This window comes from Hippichthys cyanospilos, chromosome 2, assembly GCF_059441005.1.
Source record: "Hippichthys cyanospilos isolate Australia breed blue-spotted pipefish chromosome 2, RoL_Hcya_1.0, whole genome shotgun sequence".
In the NCBI taxonomy this organism is placed as follows: domain Eukaryota; kingdom Metazoa; phylum Chordata; class Actinopteri; order Syngnathiformes; family Syngnathidae; genus Hippichthys; species Hippichthys cyanospilos.
In genome coordinates, this window is record NC_142370.1 from 5,108,451 (window position 1) to 5,131,718 (window position 23,268).

At 41.6% G+C, this 23,268-nt stretch overlaps 2 protein-coding genes across 2 annotated transcripts; both read left to right on the forward strand.

Annotated features, from left to right (window-relative positions):
* Positions 1–7,614: 7,614 nt before the first annotated feature.
* f10 (coagulation factor X) lies at positions 7,615–14,261 on the forward strand. The gene is made up of 9 exons (XM_088402985.1): positions 7,615–7,761; positions 9,428–9,588; positions 11,110–11,134; positions 11,213–11,326; positions 11,418–11,549; positions 11,635–11,918; positions 12,059–12,176; positions 12,253–12,440; positions 13,704–14,261. Exons 1-9 carry the CDS (start codon positions 7,701–7,703, stop codon positions 14,124–14,126), a joined length of 1,506 nt encoding a protein of 501 aa, XP_088259111.1. The 5' UTR covers positions 7,615–7,700; the 3' UTR covers positions 14,127–14,261.
* Positions 14,262–14,462: 201 nt separating this feature from the next.
* Positions 14,463–21,231, forward strand: prozb (protein Z, vitamin K-dependent plasma glycoprotein b). The gene is made up of 8 exons (XM_088403000.1): positions 14,463–14,630; positions 16,783–16,946; positions 17,021–17,045; positions 17,674–17,856; positions 17,924–18,055; positions 18,126–18,202; positions 19,898–20,030; positions 20,530–21,231. Exons 1-8 carry the CDS (start codon positions 14,489–14,491, stop codon positions 21,126–21,128), a joined length of 1,455 nt encoding a protein of 484 aa, XP_088259126.1. The 5' UTR covers positions 14,463–14,488; the 3' UTR covers positions 21,129–21,231.
* The last annotated feature ends 2,037 nt before the right edge of the window (positions 21,232–23,268 follow it).

Sequence of the window (23,268 nt, forward strand, 5' to 3'; positions counted from 1 at the left end):
AATTCACCCCATTACCTTCAACTTTGGCAAGAATCATTATCCAACTGAGGGGCACACATAGTCCAAATATCGTGAAGATCTCTTGACATACAAAATTGGGGCGGAGCTTCAAATTATGTTTAATATTTCCTTCGCCAAGAGTGACAAAAATCTTAATAACTCAGCTATGACTGCTTCAAACCATCTGAAACTTTCCTGGGCCTTTAAAAGTCATGCAATAATACAGCTATGTGATAAACTTACAAATCATTTACAGCGCCACCCAGTGGCGGACAAAAATCTCATTTTTTATACTTTTATGTACTCTGAAATGCCTGTTTGACTAAATGAACTCAAAAATGGTCAGAAAAGCTATGACACATTGGAACATTAAGGTTCTCAATTTATATGACTTTTCATTAAAGGGCGTGGCCTCTATGCAAACTCAAAGTCTGATGTCTCGCCAACACGGTAAAAGTTGCTGTAATTGGACCTAGATGATCTGATGTTTGCAAAACTTCATATATGGGATGGGAGTCCAATGTGAAACACACCTACAAGCCTATTTTTATCATAGTACGAGCGCCACCTAATGGCAGCAAAAAATATAGCAAATCCTTAATGTTTTTATGTACTCTGCTGAGCCCCTTGAAGTGATATCCCTTAAATGGTTTCTGAAAAGCCAGTGGCCATGCCTTATGCCCTCCACAAATCAGTACGATGTTTCGACAGTGGCTGTGGCCTATATGGCATTGAAAGTCACAAAATTGGAACAATAAAAGCTGCAGTTACTCCACCCACATTGTCCCACCTTGTCTAAATTTTACATATTTGGTAAGAGTCCTGCACTGAAGTCATCTACAACTACTTTTTCATCGTTCATAGTCCTTGTTCATACCCCGACCTGTTCATACCCCAACGTGCACAGGTCTGCGAGGGCCCTTTATAGCTGCTTGCAGCTCTAGTTATTATTATTATTATTTACTGTGCAGCGCTTTTCCAATTTTGAGGGCCTAAACATGCACGAAAAGTCACCAAAATTTGCACATTTGTCGGGCCCGGTGAAAAATTGCATAATTTTGTGTTTCCCAAAACAATGCAAAAAAAATGGCTCTGCAGCGCCACCTAAGGTTGAAAAAGTGCACCTGGTCCCGGCCCGTTTGACCTAGAGCTACGAAAATTTTTAGGCATATGTAGGACCTAGAGACCTACAAAAAAGTCAGCGCGAGCCATGTGCTCAGATGTACAGAAAAAGAGTTATGATTTTTTGAATGTGCATTTTTGGCCCATTTTTGCACGTTTGCAGGTCCCAAACTGCTCTTTGTTTCTCCTAAACGCTTTACTCAATCGCCTTCAAATTTGCTGTGGTCAATATTCACACATAGGGGCATAACTGGGCAAAATTTGGTGCAGATCCGCTGACATATATGATAGGGGCGTGGCTTCAAATTATGTATTCAATTTTTCCTTCGCCAAGAGTGACATAAACCTTAATAACTTTGTTGTACTAGCTTAAAAAAATCTAAAACTTCATAGACACATGGAAACTTATGTCTTTAACACCTTTAAAAAAAAATTTTTTAAATACCTACTAGCGCCGCCTAGTGGTTGATTAAAATGTCATTTTTTACACTTTCATGCATTGTGCTCAGTCTGTTTGAGTAAAACAAATGAAAATTGGTCAGAATATCATTAAGACATGGAATATTAAGGTTTTAAAATTTTACGGCATTTCAATAATGGGCGTAGTCTGCACGCCACCTCAAAGTCAGATGACTCGCCAAAACGAAAAAAGTGGCTGTAATTGGCCCCAAAATGGCCTTATGCGTGGAAAATAGCCTCTCACTCCCGGCCCGTTTGACCTAGAGCTCCAAAAATTTGTAGCCTTATGCAACACCTCGAGCCCTACAAAAAAGTCAGCGCGAGCCATGTGCTCAGATGTACAGAAAGAGAGTTATGAATTTTTGAATGTGCACTTTTGGCCCGTTTTTGCTCATTTGCAGGTCCCGAACTGCTCCTTTTTTCTCCCAAACGCTTGACCCGATCGACTTCAAATTTGCTGTGATGTTTTATCTGACTGTGAGGCACAATTGTTCAAATTTTTGTGATGATCCGCCATCAAATATGTTGGGGGCGGGGCTTTATATTATGCCTTTGATGATTACTTTGCCACATGTGAAACAAACCTTTATAACTCAGCTTTACAAGCTTAGAAAAAACTGAAACTTCACAGACACATGGAGACTCAAGCCTTTAACACAAGTGTTTAAAAAAATATTCAATTGCTTATAAGGCCATCTAGTGGCAAACAAAAATGTCAGTCTGATGTCTCGCCAAAACGAAAAAAGTTGCTGTGTTTGGTCCCAGATGGTCTTATCTTTTCTAAACTTCATATATTTGATGGGTTTCCAATGTGGAATACACCTAACAACGTATTTTTTGTTATAGTGCGAGCGCCACCTAGTGGCAGCCAAAAATATAGCATTTTTTAAACGTTTTTATGTGTTTAGCTGAGCCCTTTGATCTAATATCGCTGAAATTAGGTCTGCTAAGCCTCTAGACAGCCCTGCTGACCTCCACCAAATTTTACGAAGTTTCGATAATGGGCGTGGCCTCTACGACCATTTTCATTCCGAAGCTTTATCTGTCCAGTAAAAGTTGCTGTAATTTGACCCAGATGATCTGATCTTCTCACAATTTCACACATTGGATGAAAATATTCTCCTGAACATATCGACAAAAATATATTCCAGTTTAAAGCTAGCGCCACCTAGTGGCTGCAAAAAATGTCATTAGTCGAAAGATTACAGTCAATCCTGTTTGGTTTGACCTACGGCTATGAAACTTTGTAGGCAAATGAAGGACTGCAAGACCTACAAAAAAGTCAAAAGAAGTGATGTGCTAGGATGTACAGAAAAATTGTTATGAATTTTTTTAATGTGCAGTTTTGTCCCATTCTTAGAAATTAGCTGGTCTCAAACTAGTGCCTTTTTCTCTTAAACGATTCACCCCATTACCTTCAACTTTGGCATGAATCATTATCCAACTGAGGGGCACACATAGTCCAAATATCGTGAAGATCTCTAGACATAAAAGATGGGGGCGGAGCTTCAAATTATGTTTAATACTTCCTTTGCCAAGAGTGACAAAAATCTTAATAACTCAGCTATGACAGCTTCAAACCATCTGAAACTTTCCTGGGCCTTTAAAAGTAATGCAATAATACAGCTATGTGATAAACTTTCAAATCATTTACAGCGCCACCCAGTGGCGGACAAAAATCTCATTTTTTATACTTTTATGTACTGTGAAATGCCTGTTTGACTAAATGAACTCAAAAATGGTCATAAAAGCTATGACACATTGGAATATTAAGGTTCTCAACTTTTATGACTTTTCATTAAAGGGCGTGGCCTCTATGCAAACTCAAAGTCTGATGTCTCCCCAAAACGGTAAAAGTTGCTGTAATTGGACCTAGATGATCTGATGTTTGCAGAACTTCATATATGGGATGGGAGTCCAATGTGAAACACACCTACAAGCCTATTTTTTATCATAGTACGAGCGCCACCTAGTGGCAGCAAAAAATATAGCAAATCCTTAATGTTTTTATGTACTCTGCTGAGCCCCTTGAAGTGAAACCCCTAAATGTTTTCTGAAAAGCCAGTGGCCATGCCTTATGCCCCCCACAAATCAGTACAATGTTTCGACAGTGGGTGTGGCCTATATGGCATTGAAAGTCACAAAATTGGAACAATAAAAGCTGCAGTAACTCCACACACATTGTCCCACCTTGTCTAAATTTTACATATTTGGTAAGAGTCCTGCACTGAAGGGATCTACAACTACTTTTTCATCATTCATAGTCCTTGTTCATACCCCGACCTGTTCATACCACAACGTGCACAGGTCTGCGAGGGCCCTTTATAGCTGCTTGCAGCTCTAGTTATTATTATTATTTACTGTGCAGCGCTTTTCCATTTTTGAGGGCCTAAACATGCACGAAAAGTCACCAAAATTTGCACATTTGTCGGGCCCGGTGAAAAATTGGATATTTTTGTGTTTCCCAAAACAATGCAAAAAAAATGGCTCTGCAGCGCCACCTAAGGTCGAAAAAGTGCACCTGGTCCCGGCCCGTTTGACCTAGAGCTACGAAAATTTTTAGGCATATGTAGGACCTAGAGACCTACAAAAAAGTCAGCGCGAGCCATGTGCTCAGATGTACAGAAAAAGAGTTATGAATTTTTGAATGTGCATTTTTGGCCCATTTTTGCACGTTTGCAGGTCCCAAACTGCTTCTTGTTTCTCCCAAACGCTTTACTCAATCGCCTTCAAATTTGCTGTGGTCCATATTCACACATAGGGGCACAAGTGGGCAAAATTTGGTGCAGATCCGCTGACATATATGATAGGGGCGTGGCTTCAAATTATGTGTTCAATTTTTCCTTCGCCAAGAGTGACAAAAACCTTAATAACTTTGATGTACTAGCTTAAAAAAATCTAAAACTTCATAGACACATGGAAACTTATGTCTTTAACACCTTTAAAAAAAGTTTTTTTAAATACCTACTAGCGCCGCCTAGTGGTTGATTAAAATGTCATTTTTTACACTTTCATGTATTGTGCTCAGTCTGTTTGAGTAAAACAAATGAAAATTGGTCAGAATATCATTAAGACATGGAATATTAAGGTTTTAAAATTTTACGACTTTTCGATAATGGGCGTAGTCTGCACGCCACCTCAAAGTCAGATGACTCGCCAAAACGAAAAAAGTGGCTGTAATTGGCCCCAAAATGGCCTTATGAGTGGAAAATAGCCTCTCACTCCCGGCCCGTTTGACCTAGAGCTCCAAAAATTTGTAGCCTTATGTAGGACCTCGAGCCCTACAAAAAAGTCAGCGCGAGCCATGTGCTCAGATGTACAGAAAGAGAGTTATGAATTTTTGAATGTGCACCTTTAGCCCGTTTTTGCTCATTTGCAGGTCCCGAACTGCTCCTTTTTTCTCCCAAACGCTTGACCCGATCGACTTCAAATTTGCTGTGATGTTTTATCTGACTGTCAGGCACAATTGTTCAAATTTTTGTGATGATCCGCCACCAAATATGTTGGGGGCGGGGCTTTATATTATGCCTTTGATGATTACTTTGCCACATGTGAAACAAACCTTTATAACTCAGCTTTACAAGCTTGGAAAAATCTGAAACTTCACAGACACATGGAGACTCAAGCCCTTAACACAAGTGATTAAAAAAATCTTCAATTGCTTATAAGGCCATCTAGTGGCAAACAAAAATGTCAGTCTGATGTCTCGCCAAAACGAACAAAGTTGCTGTGTTTGGTCCCAGATGGTCTTATCTTTTCTAAACTTCATATATTTGATGGGTTTCCAATGCGGAATACACCTAACAACGTATTTTTTGTTATAGTGCGAGCGCCACCTAGTGGCAGCCAAAAATAGAGCATTTTTTAAACGTTTTTATGTGTTTAGCTGAGCCCTTTGATGTAATATCGCTGAAATTAGGTCTGAAAAGCCTCTAGACAGCCCTGCTGACCTCCACCAAATTTTACGAAGTTTCAATAATGGGCGTGGCCTCTACGACCATTTTCATTCCGAAGCTTTATCTGTCCAGTAAAAGTTGCTCTAATTTGACCCAGATGATCTGATCTTCTCACAATTTCACACATTGGATGAAAATATTCTCCTGAACATATCGACAAAAATATATTCCAGTTTAAAGCTAGCGCCACCTAGTGGCTGCAAAAAATGTCATTAGTCGAAAGATTACCGTCAATCCTGTTTGGTTTGACCTACAGCTATGAAACTTTGTAGGCAAATGAAGAACTGCAAGACCTACAAAAAAGTCAATAGAAGTGATGTGCTAGGATGTACAGAAAAATTGTTAAGAATTTTTTTAATGTGCAGTTTTGTCCCATTCTTAGACATTAGCTGGTCTCAAACTAGTGCCTTTTTCTCTTAAACGATTCACCCCATTACCTTCAACTTTGGCATGAATCATTATCCAACTGAGGGGCACACATAGTCCAAATATCGTGAAGATCTCTTGACAGAAAAGATGGGGGCGGAGCTTCAAATTATGTTTAATACTTCCTTCGCCAAGAGTGACAAAAATGTTAATAACTCAGCTATGACAGCTTCAAACCATCTGAAACTTTCCTGGGACTTTAAAAGTCATGCAATAATACAGCTATGTGATAAACTTTCAAATCATTTACAGCGCCACCCAGTGGCGGACAAAAATCTCATTTTTTATACTTTTATGTACTGTGAAATGCCTGTTTGACTAAATGAACTAAAAAATGGTCAGAAAAGCTATGACACATTGGAACATTAAGGTTCTCAACTTTTATGACTTTTCATTAAAGGGCGTGGCCTCTATGCAAACTCAAAGTCTGATGTCTCCCCAAAACGGTGAAAGTTGCTGTAATTGGACCTAGATGATCTGATGTTTGCAAAACTTCATATATGGGATGGGAGTCCAATGTGAAACACACCTACAAGCCTATTTTTTATCATAGTACGAGCGCCACCTAGTGGCAGCAAAAAATATAACAAATCCTTAATGTTTTTATGTACTCTGCTGAGCCCCTTGAAGTGATATCCCTTAAATGTTTTCTGAAAAGCCAGTGGCCATGCCTTATGCCCTCCACAAATCAGTACGATGTTTCGACAGTGGGTGTGGCCTATATGGCATTGAAAGTCACAAAATTGGAACAATAAAAGCTGCAGTAACTCCACCCACATTGTCCCACCTTGTCTAAATTTTACATATTTGGTAAGAGTCCTGCACTGAAGTCATCTACAACTACTATTTCATTGTTCATAGTCCTTGTTCATACCCCGACCTGTTCATACCCCAACGTGCACAGGTCTGCGAGGGCCCTTTATAGCTGCTTGCAGCTCTAGTTCTAATCTGTATTTGCTACCATTTTTGATGCATTTTTATATGTAATTAATATTCTTTAAAGGCTTTAGGTGCATATTTGGGGGCTTGGAAGAGATTAGGCTAATTAAATGTAAAATGTGGCTCTACTCACGAAAAATTCACATTACAAAATGACTTCCAGAACAAATGAATTTTGTAAGTAGAGGGACCGCGGTATTAGGTGTGTTGACTTGATTTGGAATGTCCTGAGCATTCTGGGCACATTCTTTTAAGCCCACATCCAAATGGAGAGCAAGGGGAAAAAACTCTTCATCATCAAGAAGGAAAAGAACAAACTGACAAAAATCAAAATATAGCAAATCTCTTTGTAGAATATAATGACAAGAGGCTCTCTGAGAATAACCGGTGAGTTGAGTTTCTTGTTTTTAAGTTGTAAGAGTTATGTTTTTTGTTGACGTAACCCTGCAGCCATCAATAATACCTTTTGGTTTATGTATTCCACTTTCTCTTCCCGTATGTTTTGTCTTGCACGGCGGACGCAATGTTTAGTAAATGCCGAAAAATAAAACTAATATTCACAACTTTCTTTTATCTGGAATAAGTCTCAGATTCCAACATGTGCTAGTTGTACAGTATGTGAAATATTTTGACCAAGCAGTCCCCTCCCATCCAGATGGGTCCACTTGAACATGTTGACACCCCCTCCTCCCCCGTAGAGGTCATCGGCCTCCTTTCCTGCCCCTCGCTGTGTATTCAGACTTCATATCGTCCTCACACCACTGAGAGCTTTTTCTTGTCAACTCACCACAGGACGCCATGTTTTGTTTTGGTGGTCTGTGGCTTTGCGTGCTGTTTTTCCACTTGGCCACTGCTCACGGTATGTTTAAGGACAAGGGGTGAAGGATGGTGGGGGGCAGGGAGAGGTATGCGCCTTGTGTGTTAGTTTAGTATGTCTGATGAATGTTCTGTCACCTGATTGGACAAACTCATTCTCAAAGCTGTTTTGTGACCGCATATAAAGTGTGCATCGTTTATTTTTTCGTCAGTTGGCGGAGGGCGGAAAACAGAAAAGAGATATAGCTATCTGTTCATGAAAAGAAATAGCCAATTTTTCAGGTCTCGGATTTATTTTCTGATTTTGGTCCATTTTCAGCGGGACGGTGAGCAAATAGTTAGTGCAAGTGCCTCACAGTAGGAGTTCTGAGTTCTGAATTCAGAATCCGGACTTCCTGTGTGGAGTTAGAGTGTTCTCCCATGCTTAAGTGGGCTTCTAGGGGTACTCTGGCTTCCTGCATAGCAGCAGCAACAGCATTATCAGGTGTATTTCACAAAGCCAATTCCAATAATTAAGTACAGTGGGACCGCCACTTAGAAAATTAATTTGTTCCGGAAGTCATTTCGTAACGTGAATCGCTCATGAGTAGACATGTAAATAGCCTAATCTGTTCCAAGCCCCCCAAAAAGCTCCTAAACCCTTTCAACTAATAATAATACATTGTAAAAATGCATCAAAAACGGTAAAAAAAAATACATATCAGAGTTACATTAGTGAATAAGATTCAAAATAAATATGTAAAGAATGTTAAAAAATGCTACCAAACCGTTTAAATTCATTATATCAATTAGTATACCAAACAGTTGACATTATGAATCCAATTCACTTGTTGTTGAGATGGCGCTGGTTTTATATGGTGAATATTCATTTTTGGATAATTCCGAGAGTGCAAATTTACTAAAGTTTAGTTTGGGGTAATGCGAAGTGCTTCCTGTGGGGTGTCATTGCTATAGTGCTAACAGCCTGCTAACAACGCTCGCGTCAGACACAACAGCCCAAAGTGGTGTTTTGTTATATGCATGCGTTTTTATGTGTACAATGTTAGCTGTAGCTAATGTCAATTTTAAGTTTATTAGCTCCACAGTGTAAATTGTTGGTGGGAAGTGTGGATGAAACGAGTAAAGAAGAAAAATGGAAGACCACAGTAAACATCTGCAAGACTGTAGTCTATTGTTTGTAGCTAAGCCAGCATAAAGTCAAGTGTAAAAATACATCACAAACTGTAACAAATACGGTAGGGATCAGGAGTTGTAATAACGTATTACATTACAGTCTTGTGCAAGCGCTGGTGTCTCGTGTCTCATACGTAATATATGCCAATATTGTCACCTTTGGTATCTTGAAATCTCTCTCGTTATTATAGATGATAGTTTTCCGTCGAGCCGTTTCCCAACCTGAATTTATCGCAAAACGAGGCGATCGAAAGTTTCGGTACAACTGCATAATATGGCTGATGGCTCACTACGAATGGTGGTTGTGGTCTCTATCGAAAGTGTGAGCTAACGAGCTTCATGTAGCTTTACTATTGCTCTCAACCAAACTTTAACACCGTTTTTCAGTTTTGTGTTTTTGAATTCTGAGGAGTCAATTATTCACTTTCTTGTATTTTCAATTGCTTATGAAACAGGGAAAGAACAAAAGATGATGAACAGACGATGTACAATTCTGCTTGAATACCGTTAAGACGCCATTCTCTCGCCGCCTTCAGTGTTCCTAGCCACCAAGGAGGCCAATCAGGTGTTGATGCGGCCCAGACGAGCCAACAAATACTTTGAGGAGCTCAAGCAAGGCGACATGGAGCGCGAGTGCCGGGAGGAACGCTGCAGTTGGGAGGAGGCGCGAGAGATATTTGAAGATGCAGCTCAAACTGTATACACAATACCTGAAACACACACTACCAGTAATCCTACACATGAGTTAGTCTCGTTAGCTGCCTGTCATTATTTGGTGACCAGTCTTGGGTGTAGAACTAGGATAGACTCTAGATCAGCCACCAACCCAATGAAGATAGGCTCTATGGCAAGAAAAGTTTCCCAGGGGGGCCATGGATGACCCAGGGAAAAGGAATTGCTTTGTTCCATGTGAAGTGTAATTGTGATAAAATAAGGGTTGACATTTTTTTTTTTCAGTTTTAGACTAACCTGTAACCTGTATAAGTGGTTTAAAAAAAGAGTTGTTGAAAGTTTCTTTATATTGCTTTTTCCTTTTGCCAATGTTAAAAAGGATGCCGTTTTAGGTATACAATTTGCATTGATTGTAATCTTATTTATGATCCGCGTTGCAAGGGGGGTGTGGGGGTTGCGGAATGTTTTCTCTTTCCCGGGGGGGGGCTTTGCAAAATATAACTGAGAAGTACTGGTTTAAAGCAACAAGCCACTGAAATAGTACACTCAGTACGCCAACGGCCTCTGATTCCCCGATAAAGGATTGTAGCCAATTACTGTGAATATGAAACTAATGACAGACCTTGTGTATCTGTATCTTGACGGTTTTTGAGGAGTTCCCCTGGTTTATTTTACAATCAAAATGCCGTAGAGCATCCCCAAGTATTGCCACAACAACAATATGACAGCAGAGCCTGGACAATGCACCCAGCCCCATCCCCAATAACAGAGGTGCAACTTTACCATTATGTGCTCGTATATATGCATGTCTTAATTATGCGCTGAAAATATATGAACAATCAACATCTTATCGAGGCTTATAAACAGTTAACATGGGAGCCTGTACAACCCAATAGCACATACAAACAAATACTGTATGCACAGTATTTGCGGGGGGGTTGGCAGAATATAATTGAGAAGTACTGGATTAGTGTGATCAAGTGGAGAGACCAACCTATTGTGAAGAGACCAACCTATTGTCTTCATTTTTTTCTGCCAAATTAGCAAAGTACCAGGGCATTTGGCATCGCAATTGGTGACAAAGAGGTGTTGTATACTTGATTGAGAGATTAAAATGTCAGGGAGGAAATACAGTTAGCCTCGGTTGTTATGGTGAGTCTTTACCGCATGCGTATGCACATCAGAAATTCCAATGCTTCTAGTGTATGTAAGTCATTTTTCATAAGGGCAATGTTGTAAGACAGGGGTGTCAAACAAAGCTACAATTTAGATATTGTTTTCCTCGGAGAGCAGTTATGACCAACGAAATGTATGACGGCCTAATTGTCCCACGTATGACCAAATGACGGATTACTCGTCAAACGCAGAAGCAGGCAAATTGTCTAACTATTTTTTAATTCATTTCTAATCTTGCAGTTGTTCATATTTCGTTGTATGTATTGTACCTGTGTATTAAGATGAGTTTAAAATGACACTGAAGGTTTTTTGTTTGTTGTATTTTTGCTTCATTATGCATGCTTTTTAAACTACTTTGCTCATTTTTCAGGACAAATTCTGGGCCGTTTATTTTGGTAAGTTGGGATAAGCTTTGCGGCTCATTTGGGTACTTTATTTTTTTCTTTAATCCAAATGTTATGTGGTTAACGCAGATGGCGACGCTTGCATTTCGATGCCCTGCGCTCACAGGGGGCGTTGTGAAGACGGCATCGGCAGCTACACCTGCTACTGTTTTGACGGCTACCAGGGTTCCAATTGTGAAATCGGTGCAGACTCCGCCCGATGTGATCATCGATTATCCGAAAAGGTTTTCAACCTGCTCAAGAGCCATCTAATTGCTTTCCTGCGTTCTTCCAGCTATTCCTCAACTCTGCGAGAACCAAAACGGAGGTTGCGAGCACTTCTGCAAGGTGGAGCAAGGAAACATTGAGTGTTCATGCGCTGACGGCTATTTCCTGTCTTCTGATGACAAATCCTGTGAATCCAACGGTGAGCAGGGTTCCACGTGGACCGCATTGTGATACTCCAAGCCTCCTCCTCTCATGAAAAAAAAACCCCCAAAAACCTCTTGCAGAGCCCTTCAAATGTGGCGCCACAATCACTGGCAAAACCAGGACCATTTTCAGGTACCAGCGCCCCAACATCACAGAGGGGAACGTCACCGGGTTCAACCAGAGCCACGTTGAAGGCAATGACACCTTCACTGTCAGTCCGCCGGAGAGTTCACCTCCTGGCAACCTCACAATTGAACATATCGAGCATGAATATGTGGAGGAGGAAGAAATATCCTCGGACGTAGCGGGAATGACTCGCATCGTCAATGGGGAGAACTGTCCGCCGGGAGAATGTCCATGGCAGGTGCATGCAGCAGATGTAATCAGACCCAGCACAGAGAGCCTGATTTACTAAAATTTCCGCTCAATAAGAGTCCATGCAGAAAGTAGATCCTTGGTGACCCCCCCCCCCCCCCCCCTTTTTTTTTTTTTTTGTCAATGCAGGCACTTCTCCTCGATGAAAATGACATAGGCTTTTGTGGTGGTACCATCCTCAACGAATACATCATCCTAACGGCAGCGCACTGCATGAACCATACGTCTTATATCTCTGTGAGGCTGGGTGGGTGCGACTGACCAATCAGAGTCGGTCCCTGTGAAGTTTTAGTGATAAAATGACACGGTTTCTATCCATCCAGGTGAGTTTGACTTATTGGTAGATGAGGGGACTGAAGCCACGTACTACCTGGAGACTGCCCTAACCCACAAGTTGTACCGCCCAGACACTTTTCACAATGACATTGCGCTCCTTAAACTGGCCACGCCCATCAAGTTCTCCAGGTACATCTTGCCAGCCTGTCTTCCTGAACCGGATTTTGCCGAGAAGGTAAGTATAGGCCTACCTTTTTGTACAGAGACAGTATAGACAATTCCCAAGTTTGGGATATTTGGTTTTGGGCTCATATTGCTGAAAGAGCCTAAAAGGCACAACATTTAACCCTTTACAGTAGATTCTCTGTAAACCTTTGAAAGCACCTCCAACCGTTCGGTGTTTCACTACTGTACCACTTGCTGCCTGTAACAAGGAAGCTGAACAGCAAAATTCATATCAGGTGTTTGAAATGTGCAAGAACGTTCACAACAGTCTCTTGATGTAAAGATCTCACAGGTGTGGAACTCTAGTCCTCAAGGGCCGGTATGCTGCATGTTTTCGAACCCTCTCTCTCAAACACGCCTGAGTCACATGACTAGGATCATTTCCAAGCTCCTGCGGAGCTTGCTAATATGCTAATCATTTGAATCAGGTGTGTTGGAGGGAGAAGACCGGAAAACATGTAGGATACCGGCCCTTGAGGACTGGAGTTTGACACCTATGAGCAAATCACAGGTGTCGAACCCAAGGCCCGGGATCCAGATCATCTTATTTGGGTTTGAGTTTCTGGCTAAAATACCAAACTTGCAAGTTGTCTTAAAAAAACAAAACAAACAAAAAAAACAATCATTTTTTGTTCCCAGTATTTCTTTTGATTTCAAAACTAGGTATGTGGTAATTAGGTAAGTAACACACTTAAAATTGATTCTGGCCCTCTGACAGAAACTATAACTACAATGTGGCTCACGATAAAAATGAGTTTGACACCCCTGCTTTAGAATGTACAACACAGGTGTCAAACACAATGACTGGGGGCCAGATCCGGCCCCGCACATCATTTTATGTGGTCAGCGAAATGTTGATTTGACTTCTGGCTAAAATACCAAACTTGCAAGTTACCTTCAGAAAACCTTTTAAACAATTTTTTGTTCCTGATCTGTCGTTTGAACAGAAACTATAACTACAATGTGGGCCACAATAAAAATGAGTTTGACACCCCTGAATTCCAAATGCAAACTTTATGAAGACGACGCCTATCAAAATACCAGTCCCATTGATCCCAGAGAATTTCAACCCAATATCCGATCGCATTTCATGAGTCGTGAAAGTGCAGTAAATGCATATTTGTCACACACACACAAACACACACAGACACACACACACACATATATATATATATATATATATATATATATATATATATATATATGTGTGTGTGTGTGGTTGTGTGTATGTGTGTGTGTGTGTAAATAATTGGGCTTCAACTTGTCCTTGCAGGTTCTAATGAAGCAGCAAGACGGCATGGTTAGCGGTTTCGGTCGTCTTGGCCAAAATCTGCCAACATCCACCATCTTGCAGCGCCTCTCTGTACCTTATGTGCCCCAACAGACTTGTAAAGAGTCCAGCAGTTTCCGTATCTCTGCCCACATGTTCTGTGCGGGCTATGACAAAAAAGCTATGGATTCTTGCCGCGGAGACAGTGGCGGGCCTCACGTCACAGCGTACAAAAACACCAATTTCATCACTGGTATTGTGAGCTGGGGAGAAGGATGTGCAAAAGAAGGCAAATATGGCGTCTACACTCAGGTGTCCAAATTCATCAAATGGATCCGTTCGGCCGTCAAGCTGCTCTTGCGCAAAGAAAAGAGTGCGGGCAGGGCGAAGAGGCAAAACGGACCAATCAGAAGGCTGTATTTATAAGACGGCCGAAACCTTGACAGACCACGGAGGCGATTCGTAAAAATCACGCCGTTTGCCTGGAAGCCCCAACATTTTGAGTTTGTGTATTTTTTGAAGCCCATAAATAAACACTACAGCGGCGTGTGTGCGCATGAATAGCGTGTTTTCTTTTTGCGATATGAACTAAGGGCATCCTGATGAAGAAGATGATTTGATTGCCATGGGGAGCTGCCCCCTGCCCCTCGAATCAAACGAATAAACAAACAGAGCGGCTGCTTGTTTTAGGAGGTCGGAGTCCAAGAACACAGAGCTTTCCGCAAACTGCGCTCGATGTCAACACGTGAACACGTGATAGAGACAAACATTCAGGAGGCGACTCACCCATGTCATGGAGGACCACGTGCTGCTCGGCTTCACGGCCGGGATGTGACGACACTCGTCCACCACTCGGTGTCATGGCGCGACTTGGAGCGTGTCTTCTCTTGCTCACCTTGCACGTTCTTCAGGTCCTTGGCAAAACAGAAGGTAAGAGTTCAACTTCATGACAATCATCTTGTCCAAAGTTTTTTTTTTTTTCTTTTTCATTCTCGGAGAGTGCTTGTGTTTGTAGGTCGTCGAATGAAAAGATGGCGACGCACTACATTTATTTTTCAGCTCCTTCCAGTCAAAGCAAAAGACTGGCCTCTTGAAAGATTTGGTTATTTGGCCTTTTCCAGGCCTGTCCTGAATTGCGTGGCTCATGTGCACTGGATTTGATCATAGTTCAAGTACAATTCTGTTTGCAAACAATAGACAGTAGTTTTCAGTTGGCCAGTTCTTGGATTGGTGCAAGAATGTGTGAATATGTAGTGAAGAAGGAACGGTCACTCACGACCGCACTTGTACAGTATTTTCTGTTGTATCGTTTCATATTTATTGCATTGAACTGTTTTTCATACAAGGGTCTACCGTAATTCTGGTTTTAAAAGAACATTGACGTTGGTGATTGAGGGAACGCAGGGTGTCTTCAACTCCTAAATTCTAAACCAGAGACCCCTTGGTAAAGTGCAATCCAATCAACAAGACAATACCAAGCCTAGTACAGTACGTTTCGGTATGGACTGTTACAAATAAGACTTAAAAATAAATGTTTGAGCAGACAAACTCTTATCAGCCAATATTTTACCATGCTTTTCTTCGCCCGGAAACCAAAATGTTGTCACATAGGTGACATGAAAGTGATTGGTGTAGCCTCTAATTCTCCTGTGCGGCTGTAGCTTTTGCTGTTCGGATAAAAATAACAAACAATAATAAGTAAACATTGGAATTGCCCAAATATAAGACACAGTTTTTGTTTGCCCAAAAATGAAGGCTAAAAGTCTGGTTGCGTCCGATAAACGGTAACTTAAAAATGAGATTACCACACAGGTTGAGTGTTGAGGCTTAGATGTGCGTTTTTATATCGGCCGTATTTTTAATTACAATAATTACCGAAATGGGATGAGCTAGATGGAGAGGTCAGTTGGCTGTTAGCAGCAAGTGCAGCTGACAGCAGCTCGTGTTAGCTGAGGTTGTTACAGAATTGCTTTCAATAAAAGAAGTGAGCAGACTGAACCAATGTCCGAGTCAATCCTTGTTCACGCGCAAGAACATTACTAAAACGGAGAAAAGATTGTAAAAGTTATGATGTCTCCTGCTGATTCAATGAAGAGTGCACTGGTTAGAGAACACAGAAAGGTATTCCATTTGACTCGTTTACTAATTGCAGTCTTTTGGCAAATACACACAATCATAAACTTGGTGAAAGACAGATGCTGCTCAACTTCGGGTATTTAATGTAAAATGAACTCAAACCGCCGCGCCGCAATGAAAAGGAAAAACACATTCAACATTACACAGGCGAGGTGTTCACGGACTGCTCACAATGTGGGAAATCTAAAACACACTTAACGCAACAAATTATTAACGCATGGATATGAACCAAAAGAAAATAAGCAGAATTCAAGAAGCTGAGATTTATTCTGTTTTGCTGTCGTTTTTACATCAAAGTGTTATGCACGGTAACATAGAAAATGAAGGAATTTGACCTCAAAGTTTAGGGGTGTCTTATACACATGTGCGTCTTTCATTTGGGGATTACAGTAAACAAATATAAACACACAAGACCAAATAACAGATTTCCATTTAATTATAATGACCAACTTTAATAATTGTTTGGCAAGCAACATTTTTTGACATACTGTAATTATAAAACCAGGGATCACTCTCTCTCAGATCATTTTGGCTAGTGAGAGGTAACGAAGTCAAAACCAGACAACACGCATTTGAGTGAGCCTGGTTATGTTCAAAAATGATTAGCAGCGAACAGTATCTGTGTCAGGTTGTCAGCATCAAAATGTACAGTCATTTGCACCCATGCAGGTGCCTTTGAAAAGTCATCCGACCGCTCTCGCATGCTTGTTGTCAAATTGGTGCTCGACACTGCGCTGAACGCCGGGGTCAACGCTGGGGTCAACTTATACACGAGGTCGACTTGTACACAGAGAAATTACGATAGGTGTCAAGCTGCGCACGGATATCTCGTGGCCTTCTAACCTCATGAGATCTTGTCCCATCCTGTACGGTCTCATCACTGAACTTGTCACTGAAACGTTTGTAAATGCTGGGCCGCTAATCGTTTCGTCACATGGTGTTTCAGTGTTTTTGCGGGCGCCAGCTGCACAGAGTTTCTTCCTGCGCTCCAAACGAGCAAACCACTTCTTGATAGAGGAGATCCTGCAAGGCAACCTGGAGCGAGAATGTCACGAAGAGCGCTGCACTTATGAGGAAGCCAGGGAGTACTTTGAAGACCACGAAAAGACGGTCAGCCCAACCGGTCGTACATCCCCTGTCTTATTTTGCCGCTTCTAGTTTTCATCATGTTTGTTTCTCCACAGGTCCAGTTTTGGAACACTTACGACAGTAAGTTCACAACAAGTCTGGCTGACTGGTGGTAGTTATGAATTGGCTTAAGAAGACAGGTTCGAGGACATTTGACCTCGAGACCACGCTCGCCTCGAGAAGGCAAATGCTCAAGCTTCTCTGCTTCACTTACGATTCTGAGCTAGACATTGAATACACGAGCCCGGGGGTCAGCAACGTGCGGCTCTGGACCCGCAAAACTTTTTTTTTTTAACACATAACTGGGTTATTTTTTAACCCAACTTTTTTAGAGTGCATGTATAGCGATATTTATAAGCATTATTTCTTGCTTCGATAAATACTCCTGAATCCAGCATCACTCTCTTTTTATTTAGCACTAACAATGCATGTTGTGTAAAGTGGATAGCGAATGTGCACATCTTGTAAACTGAGCTGAAATGATGCAATCTCATGTGATTGCATTGACTACAGTCACATGACCTATTATTGGGCTAATGTTTGTGATGAAGCCCACTTGACTTGGTCTTGGTATTCATAAGACTCAACTTGCAGTTCTTGCATGTGGACAATCTGCATTTTCAAGAGTGTGCATTATTCATAGTCGCTTTTGTGGAAACAAAGTGTGACAGAAAGATGATATGATATGACCGGACTTTTTTTGTGACAGACAAAAACCATTGTAAGCCCAACCCCTGCCTTCATGGTGGGAACTGCACTGACAAGGCGGGTGGATTCCACTGCTCCTGCTCATTCCCCTACCATGGGCTTTTATGCCAATTAGAAGCTCAGGTAGAAGTGAGCAGCCAGGAAGATGAAGGGAGCCCACGAAAAGCATCACAAGTGGTAGCAGGTGAAGCTCAGTTACGGTTCTTCTCAGTTCATCTGACAATCCTGCTTCAACACCTGTTGTGTTGTAGGAAGGTTCCCATGTCCCACCGAAGGCCCAAATGTTTGTCACCAGCTGTGTACGGCGACCGCTCACACCTTCACGTGCTCCTGCGTGGCAGGATACAAACTGCACAGCGACGGACGAAGCTGCCTGCCCGAAGGTCCCGAACAACAACCGTTCACATCCGCAACTGACATCCCACTTCAATCTGCTATCTAATCTTTCCTCAGTGGAGTTTCCGTGCGGAACACTTCCAGGCTTCTCTCAGACGGGATCAATGTGTCACAATGGAAACTGTCCATGGCAGGTGACATGGACGCTACGATGTTTTTGTTACATTAGTACAGCATGCATGTTTTGCGGTGAACAACAAAACATAATATGCAGAGGTGGGCGCTTTGTCACGGACAGTCCGTCACTGACGGACTCCCGTTTTGCCGATGGACCCAACCAATGACGGAAATGCTAAAATAAACAAACACACCAAAAACCGGTGAATTAAAAATGTCGGGATTGCAATTTTCATCCGTTGTTGTCATCGTTAGGATAGACGTCACATCATATGTCCGTCAGCTCGCCATGCAACTTTTTGCTTGCTAAAATATAATTTAACTGAGTTGCATGTTTATATGCAATACTGTATTGCTACATGTTCAAAATGCAAACTTCAATCAGCCTGCAGTCAATGTGACAATAGTCACTTTACAGCACCACCAATTAATGAAGAAATATGTTCGTTCCAGACAATAAACTGGGTTATTTCAATTCACTACTTGTCACTCAGCTGTGACATAACTGACTTTACCACAGATTTCATTGTAGTTGCTCCCTTTCTAAGTCCTGGTTTCATGAACCAAAACTCATGTAGTACACAATCACGCCGACCAAAAGTTAAAAGTAACGTTTGGAATTAATGTATAGAAGTGTTGAGATTTTTCGTGTTATTTTGCTTTTAAAATATTTTTTTACATAAAGAAATTGATTGCTGATAAGAGAATTCCGGGATGTGTTACCACTGTAAGGCGCTCACACTTGCACTAACCAATGGGTGAAGAATAAATGTGCATTCTCTCTGATTGGATCTTGGCCAGGAAATACAAGATAGATTTTTTTTTCTAGTAAATTCAACCTCAGCAGTACTTTGTTTTACTTGTAGTGATGACAGATGAAATGTAGACAAATTTGAATGAAGCGTTATGAACCGTCTTCAACAATTGTTGGCCAAGCAGTTATAAATGAGAACTGACATCCACCATTTGAATATCATGTAAGGCATGATAATGCCATCCAATGGAGATGATTTTTAATTGCACTCTCATCCCACCTGCATTCTATCAGATGCGGGTTAGTAAACATAATGGTGCATTATAGACTAGGGTTAAACCTCTTAGCTGGCTTTGTTACACTTATATTACTGTGTTTGTATTGCAGTGTAACTGTAGAACTACAGACATGGTGTTAACTTTAAATGTAAGTACAAAAACAAAAACAAAAAATAATGATTATGAGTGCAGACAGAAGTAGACCAGCGCCTGATAAATGACAGACCAGAAATAAATGTCAAACATCTCCGTCTAGTAGTGGCGGAAAGTTGGGCAAAAATTCACAGGATTGATGATTACAATTTTGTCTGTCTTGAAAAAATGACGGACCGGCGATGACGGAAAAGGGGTTGTGGGGGGCGCTCTGACGAATGTTGGACCAGCAAAAAAAAAAAAAAAAAATATGTAAGTTGCCCACCTCTGATAATATGTGCACTGAATGCTATTTTGTGAATTTAATATCATCCCCATGAACTTGAAAAACACCTTTGCAAGAAACCTCCACCTCAATGCTTCCATTTTTGAGAAGGTGCGCTCAATTTGCATCCCCAACTGTCCAATGTCAAGACAAAACCCGGTTGTGGCCACAAATGGATGCTTCTGTGCACACAATACAGTATATCTATATTGACAATTTTTCCAGCAAAATTCGTCTCAATGAAGGTGTGTTTTTTCTGCAGGCATTACTGCTAGGAAGCGGAGGGACCGAGCTTTGTGCCGGTGTTTTGCTGGGTTCAAGGGCCGTCCTGACAGCTGCCAGTTGCCTCCTACAGGAATCCGATCCGCAGGCCTCAAATTTTTTTGTCGTCGCCGGTAATAAAAAATTTCATCAAGTCAAGATTCATCAGATGAAAGGGATTAAGGGGATGCTAAAGTTATTTCACCATTTCCAGCAGTTAAGAGAATATTTTGTCTTTAAATAATTTGAACCCTCAATTATCCTTCAAGTAAAAATAAATATCTGTGGAATATGAATGTTACACTTATATATATATATATATATATATATATATATATATATATATATATATATATATATATATATGTCTTACAATGCACGATACTATCATTTGTACTGAGTAAAATATAATTACTCTTTTGTGTGTGATGCCTTACACTACCAGATTACAGCGCAAGTAATGCGTTACGGCATGACTTTTGTCATGCATTACAACCAACACTGTTATTAGTGCATGGAAAGGAATATAGTTATGAAACTACAGAGAGGATATTGACCTTTTACTGCTGTAAACTGCAAAATAACCTTGTTATTGTTGTAAACCGAACCCAAGTGGTGCCGCTTTTCTCTTAGGTACCACAGATACGACGATGTCTGTTAAGGCGGTCCACGTCCACAAACGTTACAATCGAAATCAGCACGACAGCGACCTGGCCCTCCTGGAGCTGACGTGCCCGTTGCCCCTTGGCCCCACGCTCCGCCACCTGTGTCTCCCCACCAGGGATTTCAGCGAAAACATCCTGATGAATTCTAGAAGGGCCGGCGTTGCGGCAAGCATGAACCAACACCTGGACCAGGATCTCAGCTACATGAGTTTGGACGAGTGTCGCGGCCAACTGAACGTCTCGCTCCCACTCAGCAACAAAATGTTCTGCGTGACCGGAAGGACTGGACAAATAGTCATGCCTGGTCAGAGGTCAACGCAGAAGGGTAGTTCCGTTGGATTAAGTTCAAAAGCTTGGCAGTGTGGTGGTCTCTTGCCCGCTATGCCGCTCGCCACAGTGGAAAGAGGGACTGCGTTTCTCACCGGGCAGCTCATCGTGCCACCCAAAGGCTGTCTGGGGAACGGGCTGGTCTTTACCAAAGTGTCCCGACACCTGGTCTGGATCAGGAAGCATCTAGAGGCCATTGAGTCGCATAATCACACAATCCAACAGTCAAAAAGAAACTAAACAGACAACTCACGCGTGAGCCATTTAGCTTCTAGTGTCACACATTTGCTCACCAAGGATGCTGTTCGCTTTTGTATATTACTATAAAGTCACTTACTCTCGAGTCATTTTGCCGTTCTGTTTTCCCTCAGAGGGCTGCTTTAACCATTGCAGAATTGCCTCCCGTACACAAGAAATGGATGGATGGCACTTTTTAACCCCTGGGTGTCTGGGGATTTTTCACTAGCCTGGCCGTATTATCACCCAACTTGGGTTGGCTTTGAAAGGGTCATAACATTGTTAAATATAAATTGACTTTCAATACCTCAAAATGTTCAGTGCCATCAACCCGATCTCTACATATATAAATCTTTTTGGGAAGGAACACACGCCCCGTTACATACATAAATTGTAAAAAGGCAATGTACGCTAAAATTGAAATGGGAATATTTATGATGTCAAAATTAAAGTACTATGACTTTTGCACTACGATAGTCCAGGCTAAGCCAATCACCAAAGTCATTGAAAGGCTTGCAAATGTCATAAGCCGGCCGCTTGCGCCGCCCGGTGGTTTTGGGGTGTCAACGCAAAAATTTCAAAAAAATTAATGCAAAAATGGGGGCAAATGCAAGATAAAACTTCAGGTTCTCAATATTTCCAAAATTGACAATATTTTCGATTTTGAAAGGCAGTCAAATTTTGAGCCTGACATGGGCTCAAAATAGGGTGTACCTCTCGACCTCCTGTTTGCAAGCATTTAGAAGGGACGGCAGCGTGGTATATTGAAAGTCGTCATGTTTCGACAATCTATGCAACATTTTAGCCTCCTTGTTTCTTTTGGTATGCTTTTCCTGTGATATCACACATCATAAACATCAAAAAGCTGAGCTGGGTCCAAATTTACCGCAGGGTTTATATCAATCATGCAAACTAAAATGTTTGGATCATTCAATGGATTTTTAAAAGCTAATTTGCAATATCTCAATGTTGTGAAATGTAAAACTTTGCAATTTGGTATAGATCTAAGGTTGAACATATGACATGAAGCAGAAAAGTGCTTTGCTTTAGTGGGCCCCAAAAAAAAAAAAAAAAAAGTGACACTATAGCAGGGGTCCCCAACCTACTCAGGTAAGTCTCATATGCAAGAATTACAGTATATCCATCCATTTTTTAGAGGCGCTTATCCTCACAAGGGTTGCAGGCGCCTATCCCATCTGTCTTTGGGCAGTAGGCAGGGGATACCCTAAACTGGTTGCCAGCCAACCGCAAGGCACACAGAGACGAACAACCTTTCACACACCCAATCACACCTAAGGACAACTTAGCATGTCCAATTCACCTGCCATGCATGTTTTTGGAGCGTGGGAGGAAGCCGGAGGGCCCGGCGAGAACCCACGCGGACTGGGCAAGTACATGCAAACGCCTCACAGGAAGGCCGAAGAGAGGTGGATTTGAACTCGGGTCCCTTTTACTGTGAGGCGGACGTGCCACTCACTGCACCAACTAGCCACCGGCAAGAATTGCATACATTATCTTACCAAAATGTATACAAATTACATTGATGAAATCACTACAATAAGTACAAATTAATTTCAATACAAAACGTCAACTATAGGCAAACCAGTATTTATCAATGCAAAACCTGTGTATACGCTAACATACAGCAAAGGGAAACAAACGCAAATGCTAATGAGCTAAACGCATACAAGGCAGCGAGATATAACATGCTGAAGAACTAACATTAGCTAGCATGTTATCCCCGATCACAAGGTGCCGGATCAACAAAACTAATTTTGGGGTGCGTTATCATAAACGACAACATTCTTACAAACAAAGTACAACTTACAGACACCCGTGGGCCACATTTCACAGAGAGACAGAACCACCTTTGGTCACCGACAGCGACCGCTTTCGATTGAAGCCACACTGTACTTCCTCAGAGGCGTCGCCAAAAATCATGTCAAACATAGCACGAATAAAGCACAGCTCTATTAACTGTTAAACTATACACTAAATCGGTCCCAAAACGTTATTGTTTTGGGTGCGGCGCAGTTCCAGTTGATCCAAGTTGAGCCGCGGCCCGGCGGTCGGGGACCTCTGGTCTACAGGTAGACGTCACGTCTCTGGAGGATGGGGACCTTTGGGAAGGTTTAGATTGGGG

What these genes read in the sequence shown, in the direction of transcription:
- f10 (XM_088402985.1), top strand. Translation starts at nt 7,701, where the DNA reads ATGTTTTGTTTTGGTGGTCTGTGGCTTTGCGTGCTGTTTTTCCACTTG. An exon ending in ATTCTGGGCCGTTTATTTTG is followed by an intron (nt 11,135 to 11,212) that starts GTAAGTTGGGAT and finishes TGGTTAACGCAG; the next exon opens with ATGGCGACGCTTGCATTTCG. An exon ending in GGGTTCCAATTGTGAAATCG is followed by an intron (nt 11,327 to 11,417) that starts GTGCAGACTCCG and finishes GCGTTCTTCCAG; the next exon opens with CTATTCCTCAACTCTGCGAG.
- prozb (XM_088403000.1), top strand. Translation starts at nt 14,489, where the DNA reads ATGTCATGGAGGACCACGTGCTGCTCGGCTTCACGGCCGGGATGTGAC. An exon ending in GTTTTGGAACACTTACGACA is followed by an intron (nt 17,046 to 17,673) that starts GTAAGTTCACAA and finishes TTTTTGTGACAG; the next exon opens with ACAAAAACCATTGTAAGCCC. An exon ending in AGCATCACAAGTGGTAGCAG is followed by an intron (nt 17,857 to 17,923) that starts GTGAAGCTCAGT and finishes GTTGTGTTGTAG; the next exon opens with GAAGGTTCCCATGTCCCACC.